Genomic DNA, 21,337 nt, shown 5'->3' on the forward strand with positions numbered 1-21,337 from the left:
GAAAAGCCCGTGTCCCCTTTAAAGCTGTGAGGGGCGACTGCGCCCAAATCCCGAGAAAACAAAGTCACTTCGGGCCGCCTTTGGGCTGAGAAGCGTGGGGACCCTCCAGGCCTCGGCACGAAGAAACCAGATCCCAAAGCAGAGGCGTTGGGGCTCCAGGGAGACGAATGGCCGACACGGCCTCCGACCCCACGGTGCCCCCGCCAGCGAGCCGCTCGCGCCTGTGAAAGTGAGTCGATGGGGCCAAGGACACGAGAAAAGGCGTGAGGCGAGCCCAGCGGCCCCCAGGCCTCCGCCCCTGCCTCAGGCTCCCCTGCGCTCAGCCATCCTGACCGCAAGCAGGTCCGTGTAGCCCAGCGGTTCTCAACCTTCTGGCCCTTTACATACAGCTCCTCACGTTGTGACCCAACCATACAATTATGTTCGTTGCTACTGCATCACTGTCATGTGGCTACTGTGATGAATCGTCATGTAAATATCTGATCTGCAGGATGATCTTAGGCGACCCCTGTGAAAGGGTCGTTGGACCGCCAAAGGGGCCGCGACCCATAGGTTGAGAACCGCTGGTGTAGGCAATTGATGTGGAAAACTAGCTTCTCGCGCCCGCCTGTCTATGTGACTGACGGACAGAGCGGAGGGGACCCCTGGGGAGGCCGACCCCACATTCCAGGGAACTGGCCCTGACTTACCTCTCCTCGCGGGAGGCCTCTGGGGCCAGGCGGGGGTCCCCAGCTTCTTCAGGTCCTGGAGGTGAGGCGACGCCTGCCTTCCTGGCCGCCGGGGGAGTGGGCAGCTCGGGCGTGGGCTGCTGGTGCCCCTCGGAGCTGCCCGGGCCCCCGTGGTCCCCTGGCGGTCCCCAGGCGGCAGCCACGGCAGAGGGCATCTTCATGGCACCTGCCCCCGGAGGGTCACCAGGCGCACGGGCCCCGGTCTCAGCTGTGCTCAGAGCGACGTCACCCTCTGCTTCCCTGGCACCTCCTGCGGCCAGGCCGGGCCCTGGGGGGGTGTCCCCCGCTGCTGCTGGCCCCGGGGCCTTCTGTGTCTCTGAGATCCCAGCAGCCCCTCCATGCCCCTCACCCACAAGTGTGCCAGGCGGGCCGGGCTCAGGGGCGGCCTCAGCCCCCGTCAGAGCATCCCCACGGGGAGAAGGGGCCCCCAGGGCAGAGGTGGACGCGGGCACGTCCCCAGGAGCTCCTGGGGGGGCAGGGCCCCCGGCGCCCTCTGCCTGGGGTGGCCGGCGGCCGGTGCACGCGCCCCGGTGCTGTTCTCCTGAAGGAATTCTGTCGTCTGGAACCGAGTCCGCTTCCCCGCGGCTCTGGGCGGCCGCCTGTGCGCCAGCCGCTTTCTCCTCGGGCGCCTCTGGCAAGGAAGGACCCAAGGCCGCCTCCTGCTGGCCGCTGCCCCGCGGGGAGCGCGAGTGGGTCTGGCCTCCCCGCCCCAGCCCAGCCCCCCGGGCCCCCTCCGGCTGCTCGCTGTCCTTCGGCACCGGGGGGCCCCCAGCCACGACCTCGCCCGCCCGGGCACCTGTCGGGTCCTGCCCCCCGCCCGGCTCAGCGTCCACGCGGAGGCCGGTGGGTGGGGCGAGCACAGGGGCGGCGGCCACGGCTGGAGTCCTGTCTGGAAGCTTCCCTGGGCTCAGCGGCCCGTCGAGGTCCTTGCCCCCCACACTTCTGGGGGCCCCCACCTTCTCTCCAGGTGCAGGTGCGCGCTGGGGCCGGTCGGCCAGGGCTCCGCGCACCGACGTCTCAAAGATCTTGGTGATGTGCTCCCGGAAGTCGGGGAACCCAGCGATGGGGCTGCTCTGCCTGGGACTGGCGTCCACGCCGCCCGAGGCGCCCCTGCCGGGGTCCTGGGGGGGTTCCCCCGTCCTGTCCCCACTGCGCTCCGGGCCCCGCTCACTGCCAGGGCTCGCAGGGACCTCGGGGGCCCGGGGGCCGGCTCCAGGTGCGGCTTCCTCCCCCCCTGTCACCTGCTCGCCACCGGCTGGAAGCGGAGTGCTATCCAGGTAGGGCACGGGGTCCCCGGGCCCCTCAGAGGCCCCGGCCACCGGGACGTCGCCACGGGCAGCTCCGGGCTGCAAGAGGGAGGCGAGGTGGCCGGCAGCCAGCGTCCCGGAGGCCAAGATGGCATTTCCCGAGGCAAACGGGGGCTCCCCCAGGGAGCCAGGGCCTTCACCTCTGGGACCGTCTTCTGCCCCTTTCCTGGGGGCGCCATCTATATGCAGGTAAGGGGTGTCCCGGGCAGCCTCTGCCAGGGGTCCAGAGGGCAGGAGCCTCTCCAGGTCGGGAACAGCCTGGGCCGCGGGAGTGCCCACCTGGGCCGGGGGAGTGCCCACCTGGGCTGTAGGAGTGCCCACCTGGGCTGGAGGAGTGCCCACCTGGGCTGGAGGAGTGCCCACGGTGCTGGCAGAGATAGTGTCCACCTGGGCTGGAGGAGTGTCCACCTGGGCCGCGGGAGTGTCCACCTGGGCCGTAGGAGTGTCCGCCTGGGCTGGAGGAGTGCCCACGGTGCTGGCAGAGATAGTGCCCACCTGGGCTGGAGGAGTGTCCACCTGGGCCGCGGGAGTGCCCACCTGGGCCGCGGGAGTGTCCACCTGGGCCGTAGGAGTGCCCACCTGGGCCGGAGGAGTGTCCGCCTGGGCCGCGGGAGTGTCCACCTGGGCTGGAGGAGTGCCCACGGTGCTGGCAGAGATAGTGTCCACCTGGGCTGGAGGAGTGTCCACCTGGGCTGGAGGAGTGCCCACGGTGCTGGCAGAGATAGTGTCCACCTGGGCTGGAGGAGTGTCCACCTGGGCTGGAGGAGTGCCCACGGTGCTGGCAGAGATAGTGTCCACCTGGGCTGGAGGAGTGTCCACCTGGGCTGGAGGAGTGCCCACGGTGCTGGCAGAGATAGTGTCCACCTGGGCTGGAGGAGTGTCCACCTGGGCTGGAGGAGTGCCCACGGTGCTGGCAGAGATAGTGCCCACCTGGGCTGGAGGAGTGTCCACCTGGGCCGCGGGAGTGCCCACCTGGGCCGCGGGAGTGTCCACCTGGGCCGTAGGAGTGCCCACCTGGGCCGGAGGAGTGTCCGCCTGGGCCGCGGGAGTGTCCACCTGGGCTGGAGGAGTGCCCACGGTGCTGGCAGAGATAGTGTCCACCTGGGCTGGAGGAGTGCCCACGGTGCTGGCAGAGATAGTGTCCACCTGGGCTGGAGGAGTGTCCACCTGGGCTGGAGGAGTGTCCACCTGGGCTGGAGGAGTGCCCACGGTGCTGGCAGAGGGCAGCTCGGTGTGGCTGGCTTCGCCCGGGGCAGGGGCGGGAGCCTGCTCCCCGGGGCAGGGCCGCTGCTCGGGCTGACGGATGCCACTGCTCAGAGTGCCTCCTCCTGGCTGGTCTGGAGGCCGCTGCACCCCCAGGTCCCCTCTGTCAGCGTCCTCAGCGGCCCGGGCAGCCGCACCCTCCGCACCCCGCTCCTCCGCGGGTGGGCGACGTCCGAGACGGTCCGGGGCCCCTGCGTCCATCTCCTCCCGCGGGGCGGGCGCTGGCTGGGAGGCGCCTTCCCGGGGCTCACCCCCCGCCTCCCTCTCCGGGGCACCCCCTGTGGCTGTGAGGCCGGGGCTGGCGGGCGCCGGGGCGGGCAGGCAGCGAGCTGCACCCCCCGGAGCTCCTGAGTCAGGCCCGCGGGGCGGGGCCCCCGCCGTGTTCCCACTTGCCCCCTGCGTTGTGCCCACGCCCTGACCCGGAGGCCAAGCCTCTGCGGCTTCAGACTCGCCTGCGTCGCCCGGACACGCTGCTCCACGCTGGCCGCCGGCCTCCCGCGCTCCAGGCTCCTGCTGGGACCTGGGGGGGCCCTGCCCAGCACGGCTCTCCTCGGTGCCCGGGCCCCCTGCCAGGGGCGAGGCCTGTGCGGGGTCCGCTGCAGGAAGCAGGGCCCCGGCGGGCTGGCTGGCACTGCCCGCCGCCTCTGGCCCAGGCCTCCCGAGCGCGGGCAGCTCTGACCGCTCCGTCACTGGGCTCTCCGGCTTGGAGTCCCCGGGGCCTGAACTCGGGGTACCAGGCAGCCTGCCCTCGGGGAGCCCCCGCTGACGCTCCGATGTGGAGGCCGGCCCCTCTCCTCCGTGGGTGGGCAAGCTCGCATCCTCCCGCGGTGCCCGGGGCGCGGGGACTTGGGGAGCGTCCGCAGGGCCTGGATCACACGGAGAGGCCTCGTGCTCACGTTCACACGGCCGCACCTGCTCCCCAGGCACCTCAGAGGCAGCGGCGTCTGGCCCCGGCTGGCCTGGCTGGAGGGGGGCTCCCGGGGGCCCCGGGGGCACAGCTGCTGGTCCTGGGCGCCCCGGGATGAGCAAGTCCCCGGCCCCCCTCTGGCTCCCATCACTGGTCACCTGGGAAGCCTCCTCTTTGTCCGTCTCTGGGTCAGGCCTGTGGCCGAGGGCCTGGGGCTGCTGTCCCCCCAGGTCCCCAGGCTCTGCCCCGCCGGGAGGCTCTGGGCCCTGCTCCTCTCCCCCCGGACCAGCCCTGGGTGGTCGGCTTCCCCGCTCGGCCCCACCTGGGCCGTCAGGGGCCTGGGCCTCATCCTGTGGCCCCCGTGGCTGGCTGGTGCCTTCGTCCGATGTGCTGGGGGGAGGGGGCGGCACCCCCTGCTGGACGTGGTGGCTCGGCTCTGTGTCCCAGGGCTGCCCGCTCTCCTGGGGCGCACGGGCAGGGCCATCTCCCACACCTCTGAGATCTGACGGGCGCTCCTGTCTGGCCAACCCCGCATCCGCCGGCTCTTTGGCCGAATCTGTAAGCACGGCCACCTCAAGGCTGGACACCGTCTCCCGGGCCAGCCGGCCGGGTTCTTCTGCGGCCACAGGGGCCTGAGCGGCGGGCAGGGCAGCGGGTCGTGGCTCCTGGGTGCCCACGGGCAGAGCCCCCTTGGGGGGGACCCCTGCCGCCATGCCGAAGGCGTCACTGGGCTTGGCTCCCGGCACCCGTGTCTTCGAGGGGCACTGAGCATCGCTGGCATCTACAGTCTCCGTCCCAGAGCCCCCGGATCCCAGCCCCAGGGCAGGAGGCGGCGGGTCCTGGCGGCTTTCCTGGGGGGCAGCCCCGGAAATGCTCCCCGTGGGACGGCAGGCCCCCAAGTCCGCGACGAAATCCGGGCGCGGCCTCTCTGCTGAGCAGCTCCCTCCGCCAGGGGCGCTGGGGGCTGGCTCCTGAGGGCTGGGGGGCTCAGGCCTCGGGGGGCACTGCTCCAGGCCCGCTGAGCTCCCCTGGCCGGACGGGGCTGCAGGGGGGCTCGTGGGGGGCACCTGGACAGAAGCGGCTCCCTGCCCGGAGGCTGGCGGAGCGAGGTCACCTGCAGCCTCTTCCCTCTGGGACTGGACACCCCGGGGCCGGCCGGCCTCCCCGCCCAGCGCTGCCTCCATCCGCCCTCCGGGAGGTGCTGGCGAAAGTCCTGGCGCCTGATCCCTGGACCCGAAGGAGGCTGAGTCCGGCCCCTCTCCCTTCAGGGCTCCCTCTCCTCCAGCCCGGGGGCCAGAGGTAGCCACCGTGCGCTGGGCAGGGCGGCCCCCAGGAGGGGCGAGCGCTGCCAGGACGTCTCCCTGGGCCCCTGGAGAAGGCTGCCTCCCGGGGCGCTGAGCGAGGGGCTGGACGAGGGGCCAGTCCTCAGGCGCTGCGGGGGGGCTGACGGAGTAAGCTTCAGGGGGGTCCTCGGCCCCGGGCATGGAGCTGGGGGTGCTCTCTGGCTCCCAGGGCACTGGCGGGCTGGGCAGTGGAGAGCCGGCTGGGCCCCCGGCTTTCTGTGGGTGCTTCCTCGGCTCAGTCACCTCCGGGGACGCGATGCCTGGATCCAGGCCGGCCGCACCCTCAGAAGCGGTGCAGGCGGCTCCGTGCGCGACGCTGCCAACAAGGAGAACAGGTCACGTGTCATCGGGTCCCAGGATGCCAAGGACAGAGCCACACGCAGGCAGAACCACCCCACTGCGCCCCCAGAGGCCACAAACACAGCGCCCCCCGCACCTCATTCCTCCCCACGAAGAGTACCCCCTACCCCTCGCATAACCATCGCACATGGCATCTCCTTCCCCAAAATCAACACGGGGGCCCGGCCGGTGGGGCTCGGTGATGGAGCGCCAACCTATGAACCAGGAGGTCAGAGTTCAATTCCCGGTCAGGGCACAGGCCTGGGTTGCCGGCTCCATCCCCAGTGGGGGGCGTGCAGGAGGCAGCCGATCCATGGTTCTCTCTCATCATTGATGTTTCTCTCTCTCTCTCCCTCTCCCTTCCTCTTTAAAATCAATAAAAATATATATTTTTTAAAAGAATGGCTGAAAATTTTCCAAATATGATATAAACTAGATATCTACAGATCTAAGAATCTAACTCTAAGCACAAGAAACAAAAAGAGCCCTAGCCGATGTGGCTCAGTGGACAGAGTGTCGGCCTGTGGACCAAAGGGTCCCGGGTTCAATCCCAGTCAAGGGCATGTAACTTGGTTGCGGACACATCCCCAGTGGGGAGTGTGCAGGAGGCAGCTGATCGATGTTTCTCTCTCATCGATGTTTCTGACTCTCTATCCCTCTCCCTTGTCTCTGTAAAATCAATAAAATATATTTATTTTAAAAAGCACAAATAGGTTAAAAGGAAAAGATTCGAGGCAGGAGAATAAACCGTGACAACACTGATGGAAAGGAAGCCGCGGTGTCCATATGATAGGGAACAGACGCTACCGGCGCAGGCGAGGCCCTCCCACTGTAAATGTCCGCTTCATACAGGACGCGAACGTCCGCACAGTCCGTCCAACGCCAGATCTCGGCCCCCGACTGTGACCTGATAGTACCCGTCCTTTTCCAATAATCGATTGACATCGGGGGATAGCAGATCAGCGCGGACCCAGGGGTCCACCCAGCACCGTGGCCAACACGCCCCCCCGACCTTCCCTCAGCACCAGCCAGAGCGGCCGGCTGCGTTCCGTCCAGCGCACGGGGCACGGCGACGACACCGACCGCGTCCTGCACATCAAACAGCCGCGAGGAATCCAAAAGGATTCCAATTATGCGAAGCATGTGATCTGGCGACCGTGGAGTTACACCAGGAAGCAGGCGCAGAGGCCGCTGGAAAGCCTCCAACGGTCCGGGAACCAAATGCAAGGCTTCTAAGGCGCCCGTGAGTCCAAAGGAGAAACGAAGAGGGAAACGGGAAAGAGCTCGAACCAAATGACAACACGAAAGACCAAAAGTGCGCCAGAGGCTGGGCGTGCAGCGGCTTTTCACGACGGAGAATCGCTCCCCCGAGGAGCCAGCAAAGCCGGGGCCGCACGGCGACGCGGTCACACTTCACTCCTGCGGGTTAGTTCCGGGGTGAACGGTGTGCTGTGCAGGGTTAACATCACAATAAAAATAACAAAAAATCAACAAGCAGCAGCGGATAAAGAGCGAGTCCCTGAGCTGTTGACCTCGTTTCTGTGAGGGCTACGAACTGGCAGAACTGACCCGGGAGGGAGCGGTCAGACCAGTCGTTAGTCTCGGGACAGGACGGACGGGCGGGGAGATGCTCTGGGCGATGGCGATGCTCGGACCCGGGGGGGAGGGGGGGCCCAGGTGCCGGGGGGTAAACACCCACCGAGCCCCCAGACTCCACTCCAGCGGGGGTGTTTATACCAACGGAAAAAGATAACAATAAAGACACGGGCCGGCCCGGGGCTCTGTCATGGAGCGCCGCCCGACCTAGGAACCAGGGGGTCGCTGGTTCGATTCCCGGTCGGGGCACAGGCCCGGGTGGTGGGCTGGATCCCCGTGTGGGGCGTGCAGGGGCGGCAGGTTGGTGATGTTCCTCCCTCATCAATGTTCCTATCTCTCCATATCCCTCCCCCTTCCTCTCTCTCTAAAAATCAATAAAACATTTTTTAAAAACACCAACACCCCCATGGGGACAGGGAGAAGATCCGGGCGGCCAGCGGTTAGAAGGGAGGGAGGGGGCGAGCAGGTGGAGCGCGGGGGGGTGGGGGGGTTTAAGGCCCTGAACCTCCTGTGACAGGTAATGGGGAGCACGGGCTACACGCTACACGCATTCGTCAGACCCGTGGACTGCGCCCCTCGAAGGCCAGCCTCGCTGTGACTCCAGATGCCGTTGATGACAATGCACCGCATGGGGGCACGCGCTGCGGCGAAGGCAGCACGGATGCGGGGGTGGGGGGAGCCCACAGAAACCTGAGGCGGGGGGTGCGGGGGGTGGGGGGGTGTGGGGGGGCGGGGGGGGGCGGTTCTCGGTGCTGCTCGCGGCTCCGTCAGCCGGAGCTGCTCTCACGCAGCCTGTTAACCCTGCAGATGTGCGTTCGTATCTAATACGACAGGAGGAGGTATGAGCTGCTTTACGTAAACACGTTTCCTACTTAAAGGCGCCTAAACAAACGTGCAGACAGACACACAGGCGTCCCACAGTCAGGGAAGAACCGAGAAAGAAGGGAAAGTCCGAGGGAACGCTAGTGTTTGGGGAGCCGTGGTCTGTAAACGGGGAGTTGGTGACCCCGCACCCCCTCTCCCGTTTCCCACGTTGTCCCGTAGGGGGGTGTCGTCTCAGGAGGGCCCCTCTTCGCTGCTCCTCGGAGGCCCGAGCCAGGGGGCAGAAGGCCGGCGGGCCGGGCACTGAGGCGGCCTGACCGTCTTCCCAGCCAGTCGCCGGCCGAGTCCCCCGCCCCCTCCTCTCCTGTGGACGTCCTGCCGGAGAAGATACCCAGTTAGGAGCGGACGGAGGCGGCGCTGCCAGCTGGGCCCACCCTGCCTGGGCCTGGGCTGGGAGTGGACAGGCCCCGTCTTCACGGAGGTTGCTTGCCAGGCACAGGGAGTGCCCGCCTGGCCCCCGGCATCGCTGTCCCCAACCCGGGCCTTCCCTGCCCCTCCTGCTGTCCTTCAAACCAGTTCAAAGGTCACCGCCTTCCCTGACCCTCTCAGCCAGCCCTGGAGGGCGCGGCAGAGCACAGATTGGGGGGAGGGGGGGTCCACCCCTAGAGTCTCTCATCCAGTGAGTCTGGCATCCCAGCAAGCGCCCACGTGACGCTGAGCTGGCCAATCAGTCTAATCGATCCATCGATCCATCCATCGACGGGAAACCTCACCTTGAGAACCACCATCTATTCTAAACGGCCGCGCCTTCTCTGCTCCATCCCTCACACCCACGTGGTCTGTGCGAGTCCGACAGTGTCTGAGAGGGTCTCCCCTCGAGGCCAACTTCCCCCCAGACCTGCCTCCCCCTGGAGCCGAGAACCCAGGCCCCTGCTAAGGCTGTGGGCCCCCCGCCCAGCACAGCACCAGGCCCTGAGCGACGCCCATGGGTGTTTGCTGAAGGAAAGAACACAGGAGAGAAGGGAGGGGCAGGGGTCGGTGCCCCGAGTCTGGGGCCTTAATTAAGTTCCCAGAAACGCAGACGAGAGTCCGCGGGTCGTTACCGGGAGGGTAACCCCGGTCAGTGTTCCCCAAACTTCCTCATGAGCCTCACACGGCTTCTCACTAAAATCCGGCTCCTGGTCTCACCCACGTCTCCCCGTCCTGGTCCTGAAGGAGCGGCCGGGAACGGGGTGACTTAGCTGGTGACCAGGCAGAGCCAGCCACACCCCGTGTTTCCCCCATTTCCCTGCTCGCGGGAGCCGACGAGGGTGGGCGACTCCACAGCCAGCGGAAGGACCCGCGGGGCCTGGGGACCCGTGTGTTAACTGACATCCCGGTGAACCTTAGGACGGGGGCCTGGCCGGCGGGGCTCAGGGGCTGAGCGGCCACCTAGGAGCCAGGAGGTCACGGTCAGATGCCTGGTCAGGACACAGGCCCGGGTTGCGGGCTCGATCCCCAGTGGGGGGCGTGCAGGGGGCAGCTGATCCATGATCCTCTCATATTGGATGTTTCCATCTCTCTCCCGCTCCCGTCCTGACATCAATAAAAAAAAAAGACCCCAGGCCATCGAGGCCCCACTCCTCCCCCTTCAGCGACAAGGGCTCCACCAGGGAAGGCCGGCCTCTGAAATGCCCCCGGCTTCCCTGGGGCGAGCAGGCAGCGCTGACCCCCAAAGCTCCGTCCAGCCTTTGTCCCTAATGTCCTCCGGGCGACCTGCAGCGCTCCGAGGGTTTAAGGAAAGGGCTGCCCATCCCTGGCTGGTGGTCCCCCGGGAGGGAGAGGGAGTCTCCATGGATGAGGGCGGGGACCCAGGGCTGCTGTGCTCAGGAGTGGACAGGGGGGTCCCCCAGGCCTCCCCCAATCCCGGCCGGTCCGGCCAGTGCAGGGCCGAGTTACAACAGCGACACCGTGTGGCCCCTGGAAGGCAAGGCAGTCGAACTGGGACTCCCTGAGCCGGTCCAGCATTTGCCCCGCGGGGACCTGGGGGGCTGCTGTGCGGGTCGGAGGGAGGAAGGGCCTCCGAGGTCAGGGGGGGTGGGGGGACCATGGGCACAGGCGACACGGCGCTCCGAGCCCGGTTTCCCCCAGAGCGGTGGTCACGCCTGCGGGACGGACATGCTTCTCCTGCCTCCCGGCCCCGCCCCCTCCCGGCCCCGGCCCCCGGCCCCGCCCTCCCGGCCCCGCCCCCTCCCGGCCCCGCCTCCTCCCGGCCCCGCCTCCTCCCGGCCCCGCCTCCAGCTCCCGTTGGCAGGAGCCCGGGCCGGCTGTTTCTCCCAGAGGTTTTACCAGCAGGAAACAGGGACACTTTGAGGCCAGTGGCCCCTCCCATCTTCTGTACAAACCGGTAACACAGGGGTCCCCACTCCCCCCCAAAATGTACGCACATTTATCCTTTCTTTTCAGGTTTAACCCATGGGAATTAGTGATTACTCAAAGTGCACACTTGTGGGGAGACACCCTGTAGGTCCTTTGGGGAGAAAATGCTGCCTGAGCAGAGACCAGGTCTTAGAACGCGGGGTGCGGGCTGGTGAGTGTGGGGGCCTGAGGGACAGAGCGTGGGGCTGCCAGGGGTCCCCCAGGCCCAGTGTGGCACGAAGGCAGCACAGCCATGGCCCGACGGACAGGGTGGCCGAGCAGGGGGCACCCAGGGGTGAGGGGCTGGCCGCTCGCCCTCGTTCCTGCGGGGTGAGTCCAGGGCCTCCCCACAGAGTTCCCGCGTTCAGGGGGAGAGCTGTGGTTTCGTGTGAGCAGCCAGCGGTTCCTCCGGGCCTGCTCTGCGAAGGCCCCCCTTTACGCTCACCCCGATGCCGGGAGACGGCTGTTCTTCAAGGGAAACAGGAATTGACGGAAGCTGGGGAACAAGACACAGAGCCTGGGGTGGCCTCTCCAGGGAGCCAGGAGCCTCCCCGGCGCCGGCGGCGGCTCCTGGGCAGAGTTCCAGGGAAGAGGGTCCCTCCGTGAGCCGCACGGTCACCACAGCCCGTGCCCACCAGCCGCCCGGCCCCCTTAGAACCAAACGGTAAAACCTGCGTCCAGTCACCCCGACAGGCTGTGGAAGTGGAGCGGGGGCCACCGAGCTGCTGTCCGAGGCGCACGCTGTGCCCCGGCCCCTACGGCGCACCGTCCCCGAAAGAAATCACAGGGTTCCCAGGAGGTTCCCCTGGGAACCCCACCCAGAAATAGCACCAAAAGTCCGGCCACCAGGGGTCGCTCTCGCCCATGACCGGCCACAGTGTACAGCCACCGCTGCGAGGGCTGCTTCAACTCTTGGGGTGAAAAGCTCCTGCCAAGCACTGGGGACCCAGCTTCCCTGTCTATTAGCATCGCGGGGGGCGGGGGGAGACCTGTCAGTCAACTGTTCACCTTCGCCCCTCGGGCGCCGGCTCGCGCCTCCCAGAGGCTGGCTTCCACCGTCCAGGGGGCTTCTAATCACATCATGTGCTCAACCCACTGGCAATGATCATTATTTTAAATATGTTTTTATTGATCTCAGAGAGGAAGGGAGAGAGATAGAAACACCTATGAGAGAGAGAATCATGGGTCGGCTGCCTCCTGCACGCCCCACACTGGGGATCGAGCCCACAACCCAGGCCTGTGCCCTGACCAGGAATCAAACCCTCACCTCCTAGTCCAGTGGTCGGCAAACCGCGGCTCTTTGCCCCCTTGCGTGTGGCTCTTCCACAAAATACCGACTTCTGAGTATGGGCCACGAAGTTTCAATCACATTGTACGTGTGTTCCCGCACATGGTATTTCGTGGAAGAGCCACACACAAGGGGCCAAAGAGCCACATGTGGCTCGCGAGCTGCGGTTTGCCGACCATGGTCCTAGTTCATAGGTTGACGCTCAGCCACTGAGCCATGCCGGCCGGGCAACCCACTGGCAATCATGAGTTGCCTCCAGTGTGCCTGGCCTGTGTCCTTCCTGGGGCCTGGGGGTTCCCATCTGCTGGCCGCTGCTGGGAGGGACCCAAAGCAGTGGGTGCCAAACACGGCTCGGGGGGCACCCATCGGACTCTTCCCAGCAGTCGGCAGGGAGCCAGGCCCTGACTGTGGGTCCACACGGAGCCGTGACCGATGGGCCACCTGCACTGGCCACGTGTGGCCGCATTCCAGGCAGCGTGTGGCCGTGTTGTTTCTGGAAGCCACCCGCCTCTGGGGACTGAAGGTGCCGGCCACTCAGTCATAGTTCTGGGCACCCCGCCCGCCCCCCTGTCTCACCCACGGGGCCTGCAGTGAGGGGGCCAGAGCAGGTCCCCAGGGAGAGCCGCTTGGCATGAGGGTCACTTTTGATGTTGTTGATCCTCACCCAAGGCTAGATTTCCATTGATTTTTAGAGAGTAGAAGGGAGGGGGAGAGAGAAACATCGATGTGAGAGGCGCATCGATTGGCTGCCTCCTGCATGCACCCCAATCGGGGCTGGGGGTGGACCTGCAACCGAGGTCTGTGCCCCCGACTGGAATCGAACCCATGACCCGTCAGTCCTTGGGCCGGCGCTCTAACCACAGAGCCACACTGGCTGGAGCTGGCATGAGGGTCATTCTGACCTAAAAGCAATGGGTACCTTGCAGGCTCCAGAGAAGCGTCTGCCCCCCTCACCCCACTTACCACCTGGAGGTTTAAATGAAGGGCTTTGCCCACGATAAGATTTATGACCGGAGATAAGGCTCGGTGCCCTCTCCGCGTGGCAGGTAAACACGTAATTACGGGGCCTGTCCTGCTGATGACCCCCCTCTCCAAGCCCAGGGCCCTCCCCGCGCCCTCGCCCAGGTCACAGGTGCCTCGTTTTACCTGCCGTCTCTCAGCCTCTCGTGTGTGTGTGGGGGGGGGGGGTCTGACTCTCTCATGGGGGGGGGCTTCTATGCACATAGTAGGTCATTATATTTGGTTCTTTTCTCCTGTGATCTGTCTCCTGTTGACTTGATGGCTAGACCCGCGGGAGGACCTGGACGAAGAGGGAAAGGTCCTCCTCCCCCACAGCCGGCCCCACGTGGGACCGGGCGCCCCTGCGAGCGCCTCGGGGACCCCCTTTACATTAAGTCTGACAGCGAGCACACACCTGGCACTGCTGGCAGGGAAGCCTGTCGTGACCAGCTCCGTCTCTGGGCAGAGAAGCATTAATGCTCCCACCGCACAGGCTAGGCCGTCACGGGAGGCTTGTGAGCTGCCGTCTCGAACCCCTTACCACCGAGGAGCAGGCCTGGGGCTGGGGGTCAACTTTTCCAAGCACATGCTGAGCAGGCAGCGGGCCGGCCACACGGGTCCTGGGGCCTGGCTCCTACCTGGGCGCGTCTCCGTGGCCCGCGCTCCTGGGCTGCTCCTCCGGCTTCGTGCTCTGACTGCTCCCGGGTGGCTGCAGGGACCCTGGCCTCGGCGCTGATGAGGTTCTCTGAGCCGGGAAGAGACATCAGAGAGGAAATCAAATAAGAATCTCTGAAAACACAAACACATTTCTCCATGGGCCTCTGACCACAGTCCTCAAGGGCTGGACCGTTTACCTGGCCGTCCCACTGAGCACCCACCCGTGGGGCAAAGCCGCACTTTGAGGACAAGGGGTAGCAGAGCCTGGCGGCCCCTGCCGTCATCTCAGGGAGAAGAGACGGCGGTTCTGGGGGAGGAGGATCTCTGTGTGAGTGAGGAACCAGGCGGGCACCTCCCCACATGGGGGTCCTCTGCTCCCTGGAGACAGTGGGCACATGTCCTCTAAGACCTGAAAGGATCCCATGTGTTCGAGTCACGCATTTTCCTCCCCCAACCGTGGCTTTGCTCAGCAGAATTCAGCTGGGAAACTAGGGAGAAGTTAGGGACGGAGCCCTGGCCAACTGGGCTCAGTGGGTAGAGCGTCGCCCCCTGGACTGAAGGGTCGTGGGTTTGACCCTGTAACGGGCATGTACCTCAGGTGCAGGCTCGATCCCCGGCCCCAATAGTGGCCCATGCAGGAGGCAACCAACCAGTGTGTCTCTCACGTGTCTCTCTCTCTCTCTCTCTCTCTCTCTCTCTCTTCCCCCCCTCCTTCCCTTCCTCTCTCTCTAAAAATCAATGGAAAAAATATCCCCGGGTGAGAATGAGCGACAACAAAGTGTCCCTCGTGGCTGCACGGCTGAAAATGCTCCCTATCGTCCCCCAAGAATCACAGCACAGAGGGAGCGACATTTTCGCATGAGGGGCCCGGGTTTTTAGAACCGGAACCCGCCCCTGCTTGGCTGAGGGCACAGGGGCCTGAGCGGCAAACGGCTCCGCAGCCAGGCCTCCCCCCGCCCCCGCACCCCCTGCCGTGGGTGTTCCTCAGCATGTGTCAGACGGGCTCCTGCCCGCCGGCCCACGGTCAAGGCCACTTCAAGGTCGTTCTGAAGAGACACGGCGTGGCTCACAGGCAGAGGCGGCAACAGGTGGGCGGGGACAGATCTTCGCCCCGACTCGGGGGCCACGGGGGCCGACCTTCCTCCGGCACAGGAAACAGGCCCTGGGCTCAGCTTCCTCCTTGAAGCAGCAGCGAGGGAGGCCTCTCCCCCTTCCAGCCCCGCCTCCCCCAGCAGGACGGCAGGGCAGCGTCCCCCCCACTCTCGCCCCCCCCCCGTTCCCCCGCCCCCATCCCGCGGACACTGGGTGAGGGGAGAGCAGCAGCGCGGCCCAGGGGATGGCGTCGCACTTTTCAAGTTCGGTGCCAAGGCGCTGTGGGCGGAGCAGGCGGGAAAGGGACGTCCGTCTTCCGTGTCCCGGGGAGAAGCCAGGCTGTGGGGGAGCAGGGCCAGGTCTCGCTCCACAGTCATAATAACACCCCCTTGTTAACCAACGTCACCCCAATAAATGCAATGGTAAGGACACCCAGCGCCTACGCGACACTTCGCCTGCAGGAGCCATCGCAGCACGCGGGTCACAATAAACAGTCCGTGTGCGAGTTCCCGCTCATTCAGGCCTCACAACAGCCGGTTCACGGGCAGATCCCTGAGCACAGAGACAGGAAGCCACCCGCCCAAGGCCACACGGCGGGCAGCAGGGGGCCGGGACGTGGACCAGAGGGCTTGGGTCCGGAGCCTGTGCTGCTGACCCCGACCTCACGCTGCGTCCGCCGACGGTGGACACGGCTGCGCGTGGTCACTGCCCCCTCCCTGCCTCGCTCCCAGCGGCTGAGACAACTGGACGCGACTGCAGAACGCGGCCCAGGGTCACCCCCGGAACAGCCTGGCGGAGAGGCGCCCAGAAAGGCCGTGGAGTGTGAAACGCGATCACCCCCTCCGCCTGGGGCGCCTGCGAATCGGCGAAGCGCACCCCGCCCTCGGAGCCCTGGCTTCTGCCAGGTCTGCCAGCGTCCCGGCCTCCGCCTGCCCTGGCTCAGTAAACACAGCCTCCTCCTGGCTCAGGGCCTGCGTCTGTGTTAACAGGCTTGCGGCATGCCAGCCTGGGAAGGACACGTTCCCAGGAGACCAAGTGTTTCGCCATCAAAAAAAATTCCCACCTAACCGGTGTGGCTCAGTGGGTAGAGCATTGGCCCGAGGGCTGAAGGGTCCCGGGTTCGAATCCGGTCAAGGGCACATGCCTGGGTTGTGAGCTTGATCCCCATTAGGGGGCATGCAGGGGGCAGCTGATCCATGATTCTCTCTCCTCATTAATGTTTCTGTCTCTCTCTCCCTCTCCCTTCCTCTCTGAAATCAATAAAAATCTAAATTTTTAAATCCCGTGACGTTACCTCTTGGACGTGGGCATCTCTCTAGACCGTGGCTCCCTGGTTGTGCCAACCAAGGGGCTCCTGATGCGGTTAGACCGGGCCAGCGTCTCGCCGACGCGCCCCATCTCTGCCTGAGCTTCGGGGAGCAGCGCGGCTGCCGGTGAGGCCGGGACGGGAGCAGAGGTCACCCCGACATGGGCTCCGGCTTCAGAGCCACTGCCGGCCCCCAAACGCGCAGCAGGGCCCATGCTGTCCCACGAGGCCCCGTCCAGTCCAGGCCTGCGAGGCCGTCCCAAACGTCTCCACCTCCGAGGCGGAAAGCCAAGATCGGAGCAGCTCGCCACTGCGGCCTCCAGGGTCCCCGTGGGCGCCCGGCCAGGCCTCGAAGGAGGAGGCCCCAAGGGTGGGATTTCAGGCCTCCCCCACGGGATGTGGTAGAAAAATGAACTCGCTTTAGGTCAGAGAACACTGGGTTCGAATCCCCCGTTCCCGGGGGTGGGTGGGCACCTTTCCTGCCAAGGGCCATGTGGATCTGACCGCATCCTTCGAGGCCGCACAAAACGACCAGCTGAGCCAGCGCCTGCCCTGTTTGGTCAAACAATTAATCAGCTCACCCGATGCCTTGGCAGGGCCAGACCCAGCGATGTCCTTGGCCTTGTACGGCTCAAGGGCCGGAGGTTCCCCACCCCTGGATCGATAGACCACAGCTCGTTTGTCCCGTCGTCTGTGTTTCTAAAAATATATGTTTATTGACTTCGGAGAGGAAGGGAGAGGGAGAGAGAGAAACATCAATGATGAGAGAGCATCATGGATCGGCTGCCTCCTGCACGCCCCCCTCTGGGGATCGAGCCCGCATCCCAGGCCTGTGACCCTGACGTGGAATCGACCTCTGACCTCCTGGTTCATGGGTCGATGCTCAGCCGCTGAGCCACGCCGGCCGGGCTGGCTGTTCTGAATTAACATCGTCTCGAATTCCCAGCCGCTGCAATTGGGCCAAAAGCAAATAAACAAACAAATGAAACGGACACGGATCTGAAGAGCGGAAATGCCGCTCTCTCTGCAAACGCCATTCCCGTCTACAGAGAACGTGCCAGGGATCGGCCACAAACCTCACGGCACTGACCAGCCAGTTCACAAAATCACAGGACACGGGCCATCCACCCGCAAAGTCAGCACCCTGACAACACGCCTGCGGACACCCACGTGAAAGCATGACGCCCCTCACCACCACCGCCGAGAAAACGAAACGCTTGGGCACAACCTCGGACGCACGCAGAATGTGTCCGCTGAGCCTGACGAGCCGGGAGACGAATCCAAGGGACCTTCATGACGAGACACACCACGTGCGCATGGACCGAAGACTGGACGGAGGCAGGACGTCAGTTCTCCCCACATCGACCTACAGGTTCCTTCCTAGCCCGACCCCAGCAAAGGATTTTGTAGACACAGAAAAGCTTATCCTACAATTCACATAAACAGCCGTCGGCCCTGGAATAGCTAAAGCAATCTCGAAAAATCGCCAAGCGGAAGGAACCGCTCTACCCGGCCTCAGCCATCGAGAGCGCAGGGGAGCCGCGGGAGAGAGACACGCGGATCAGCGACACGGAAGAGAAGCAGAGGCAGCCCCACAGAGCACGGCCAGTTCCTGGTCTCCAGGGCAGGAGACCAGTTCCCACACGCGGGACCGACGGGTGCGCGGGGACGGGCCAGACACACACACACACCCGCGAACCTCAACCTGAATCTCAGGCCTTCCACACAGAACGCACTCAAATGCGTCATGGATTTAACTATAAAACGACAGAATCTTTAGAGAGAAAATTGTCCGGACGTCAGGGCTGCACAAAGAGTTCTTGGGTTTGGAGCCGAAAGCCCTGCCCGTGATGGGAAAGCTGACAAACGCGCCTCCGAGAAGCTGCTGCTGCGAAGACCGTGCTCAGAGGACGGGCGCGGAGCGGGAGCGGGAGGAGAGACTCGCAACCACGTCTGGCGAAGGGTGGTCTCCGGGCCCTGGAGAGAACTCTCGAGACGCAACAGTGAAAAGAACGCGGTTAGAAAACAGACAAACACATGAGCATGTGTTTCACCGAGAGAATCCGCAGATGGCAGTGAGCTCATTACGACGCCCGACATCCGCTTACAGGGAGCACACAGCAGAGCCGCCCGGGAGCCGCCCCACACACGGCCTGGCCTTGCCCAGCGGTGGCAGCGCCAGGGGAGGCAGACCCGACCGGCCCACCCCGCGGGGGGAGAGGGGGCAGGGGGAGGGATGTGACGGGGCGAGCGGTTCTAGAAACACAGCTTGGCGGCCCCCCTCTCACTGCACATGTGACGACCATCCGACCCGGCAGGGCCCCTCGGGCATCCGTCTCGCGAAGTGAAAACATGTGCGCACAGAAGCCGCAGACGAACGGAACGCTCGCGGCAGCCGCACGTGTGACGGCCCCAACCCGGGAGCAACCAGATGCCCCTGATGAGCGGTGAGCGAGCGGCCGTTCCCGCGTCCCAGGGACGGTGCTCGGCAGTGGAAAGGAGCCGACACTGGCCCTGGCCGGTGTGGCTCAGTGGATAGAGCACCCGCCTGCAGGCAGGAGGGTCCCAGGTTCGCATCCCGTCCAGGGCGTGTCCTTCGGGTGCAGGCTCGATCCCTGGTCAGGGCCCACGCGGGAGGCCACCCGTCAATGTGCTTCTCTCACATCGGTGTTTCTCTGTCTCTCCCCCTCCCTTCCTCTCTCTCTAAAAATCAATGGGAAAACATCCTCAGGGGAGGACTAACCAAAAAATAAAAAGGGACGCAGTCTGGCGCACGCAGCCGCCTGGGTGGGTGGGAGGGAATTCCGCGAGTGGACACAGCCCGTTCACCGAGGTCCCGTCTGCGTGACTCCGGCCGACTATACAACAGGCTCAGATGTCGAAATGAGAGAGAACAAATGCGGGCGGCCGGGGGTGGAAGTGGGGGACCAGAGGAGGTGGGGGTGGCTCTGAGGGTAAGAAGAGGGACCCTCCTGGTGATGGGGCTGCTCCATAATTTTTTAAAATACATCTTTAATTCAGAGAGGAAGGGAGAAGAAGAGGGAGATAGAAACATCAATGAGGAGAGAGAATCATGGACCTGCACGCCCCCCACTGGGGACCAAGCCTGCAACCTGGGTATGAGCCCTGACCGGGAATCGAACCCGGGACCCTTCAGTCCGCAGGCCGACGCTCTATCCACTGAGACAAACATGCCAGGACGGGATGCTCCATAGCTTGGCATTATCTCTGTCAGCATCGGCTGTGGTACTAGAGTTTTACAAGATGTTATCCATTGATGTTACCAGGTAAAGGGAAAAAAAAAAATCGTAGGTAAAGGGTCCATGAGATTTCTCTGTCTCATTTCTTATGGCAGCGTGTGCATCTCCCAGGATCTCAAAATAAAAGTTTAATTATAAACAATTAAGATTTCATGGAAAAGAAATGTGGGCTCCTGGCCTCCCTTGGAGAAGGGGGGATCCTGTCAGAGGGGCTCCCGTGCCCACACGCATCCATCGGCCGAGTGGAGGGGCCGCCCCCAGACAGCAGGACGGGAACCCTCTGCCGCCACAGTCCCTCCCGCTCCCCGTCTCACGCCCGCGTTTAACGGGGGACTGTTTCCGGCCGCCCCGGACGCCTGGTGTGGCCCCTTGTCTTTGAATGATTCTCGTTTTCCTGCTTCAGAAAAGGCGACGGCCGGAGGCAAAGGCTGCGGGAAACACCGTGAGATGAGCCGGCCTTTGCACCCGTTTTCTCACTCCAAGACCTCAGTACCGGTCGCCCAAGTTCCGCTGTGAGAGGCGAATGGGCAGTGTCTCCGTGCCTTCGTTCACCAGGCGGGGACTTGCGTTCCAGGCGTACAACGGGGAGCTGAAGGCTGGTGCATCTGGACGTCCCAGCCGCACGCGCAGCCCAGCAGCTAGAGCCCGTGCCTCAGTGGCGAGAACCCTCCCAGCCCGGAGGCGACGGTTCCAGGTCCATTTGCTCAACGTTGATCGACGATAAAACCACTTTTAGAGCCAAACTCCATTTGGGGGAGGCGTGCGCGAGAGGCCTGCGTGTCACCGCCTCTGCACGCCCAGGTCAGCTGATGGGAGGGGCGGGGAGGGCACGAGCCAGGAAAAAGGGGCCAAACTCTCACTCTATTAAGTTTAAAGCACAGACTGGAAAGAACAACTAGTGCTTATAGCACCAGGGCTCGCCTTCAGCCGGGAATCCTGAGGATGAAATGCAGGCGCCCCCCCGGCCCCCGGTGCCCCACGCGTCGGGCTGGCTCCTCCTGGGCCGCGGGCAGGAGGGGGGACAGCGGGGCCCAAGGGGCCGTCGGGAGGAGCCCTGCCACCCACCTGGCTCTCCGAGGCGCTCTGCTCGTTGCCCATGGCCAGTCCCGGTGCCCAGCGTCCCGCGGGGTTTAGCAGAGGCGCCTGGAAGACAAGAGGACATTCACGTCTGAACCCCAACGAGGCGGGAGCCGGGCTCCCCGCCACAAGCCGGACGGCGGGCGTGTTTGACCCGCAGCCCCGTCACGGACTCGGCTCTCAGGGGGTTTCCTCTGCGGTTTGCCACCCAGACCTGTTCCCAGGACCCGCGGGCGCCTGGACTCCCTGCTCAGGGTTGGCAGACGCCTCAAGAAAAAGGGTTTGCTGCTGCGTCGCTGAGATCATGCCAATCCACACACATGTCCACATACACACACACGTCTACCTACACACACACACGACCATCTACACACACACATCCACATACACATGTCTACCTACACACACATGTCCATCTACACACACACATCTACCTACATACACATGTCCATCTACACACACACATGTCTACCTACACACACACACGACCATCTACACACACATGTCTACCTACAGACACACGTCCATCTACACACACATCCACATACACATGTCTATCTACACACACACGTCTACCTACATACACACATCCACATACACATGTCTATCTACACACACACGTCTACCTACACACATGTCCATCTACACACGTCCATCTACACACACATACATGTGGCATGACGGAGCATGTGGGGAGCGTGGCTGCGGGACACGCTCTTTCTAACGGTGGGCCGTGCGAAACCAGAGCGCGGGGCTCAGATCCAACATCAGGGGGCGCGAACCCCACTTCTCTTCAGCAGCCGTGGTCTTTATGGCTTTTCCTCTAACCACGAGTTCCCGTGTCTAGGGGCCGGGCGGACGGGAAGGAGCCGCCCCAGGGCGAGCAGCGGGACAGGGGGCCCGAGGTGACGCTGTGCATTGGCCGTACTGTGGGGAGGGCGCTGCCGCAGCCTCAG

At 64.6% G+C, this 21,337-nt stretch overlaps 1 protein-coding gene across 9 annotated transcripts in view; it reads right to left on the reverse strand.

The window, feature by feature from the left end:
- TACC2 (transforming acidic coiled-coil containing protein 2) overlaps positions 1–20,417 on the reverse strand; it is an 83,165-nt gene extending 62,748 nt beyond the window's left edge. The window contains exons 1-2 of one of the 9 annotated variants that reach the window (XM_059661825.1): positions 20,370–20,417; positions 13,628–13,734 (exon numbers count right to left, since the gene is read on the reverse strand). In XM_059661825.1, the coding sequence (XP_059517808.1) occupies positions 13,628–13,734; positions 20,370–20,402 (140 nt within the window). In that variant the 5' untranslated portion in view covers positions 20,403–20,417. Of the gene's footprint in view, positions 1–689; positions 2,501–13,627; positions 13,735–20,369 lie in introns of those variants that run through there. The other 8 variants (XM_059661824.1, XM_059661821.1, XM_059661823.1 and 5 more) reach the window with 8 other exon arrangements.
- Between the last annotated feature and the right edge of the window lie 920 nt (positions 20,418–21,337).

The sequence above is a fragment of the Myotis daubentonii genome, chromosome 13 (assembly GCF_963259705.1).
Source record: "Myotis daubentonii chromosome 13, mMyoDau2.1, whole genome shotgun sequence".
Classification (NCBI taxonomy): domain Eukaryota; kingdom Metazoa; phylum Chordata; class Mammalia; order Chiroptera; family Vespertilionidae; genus Myotis; species Myotis daubentonii.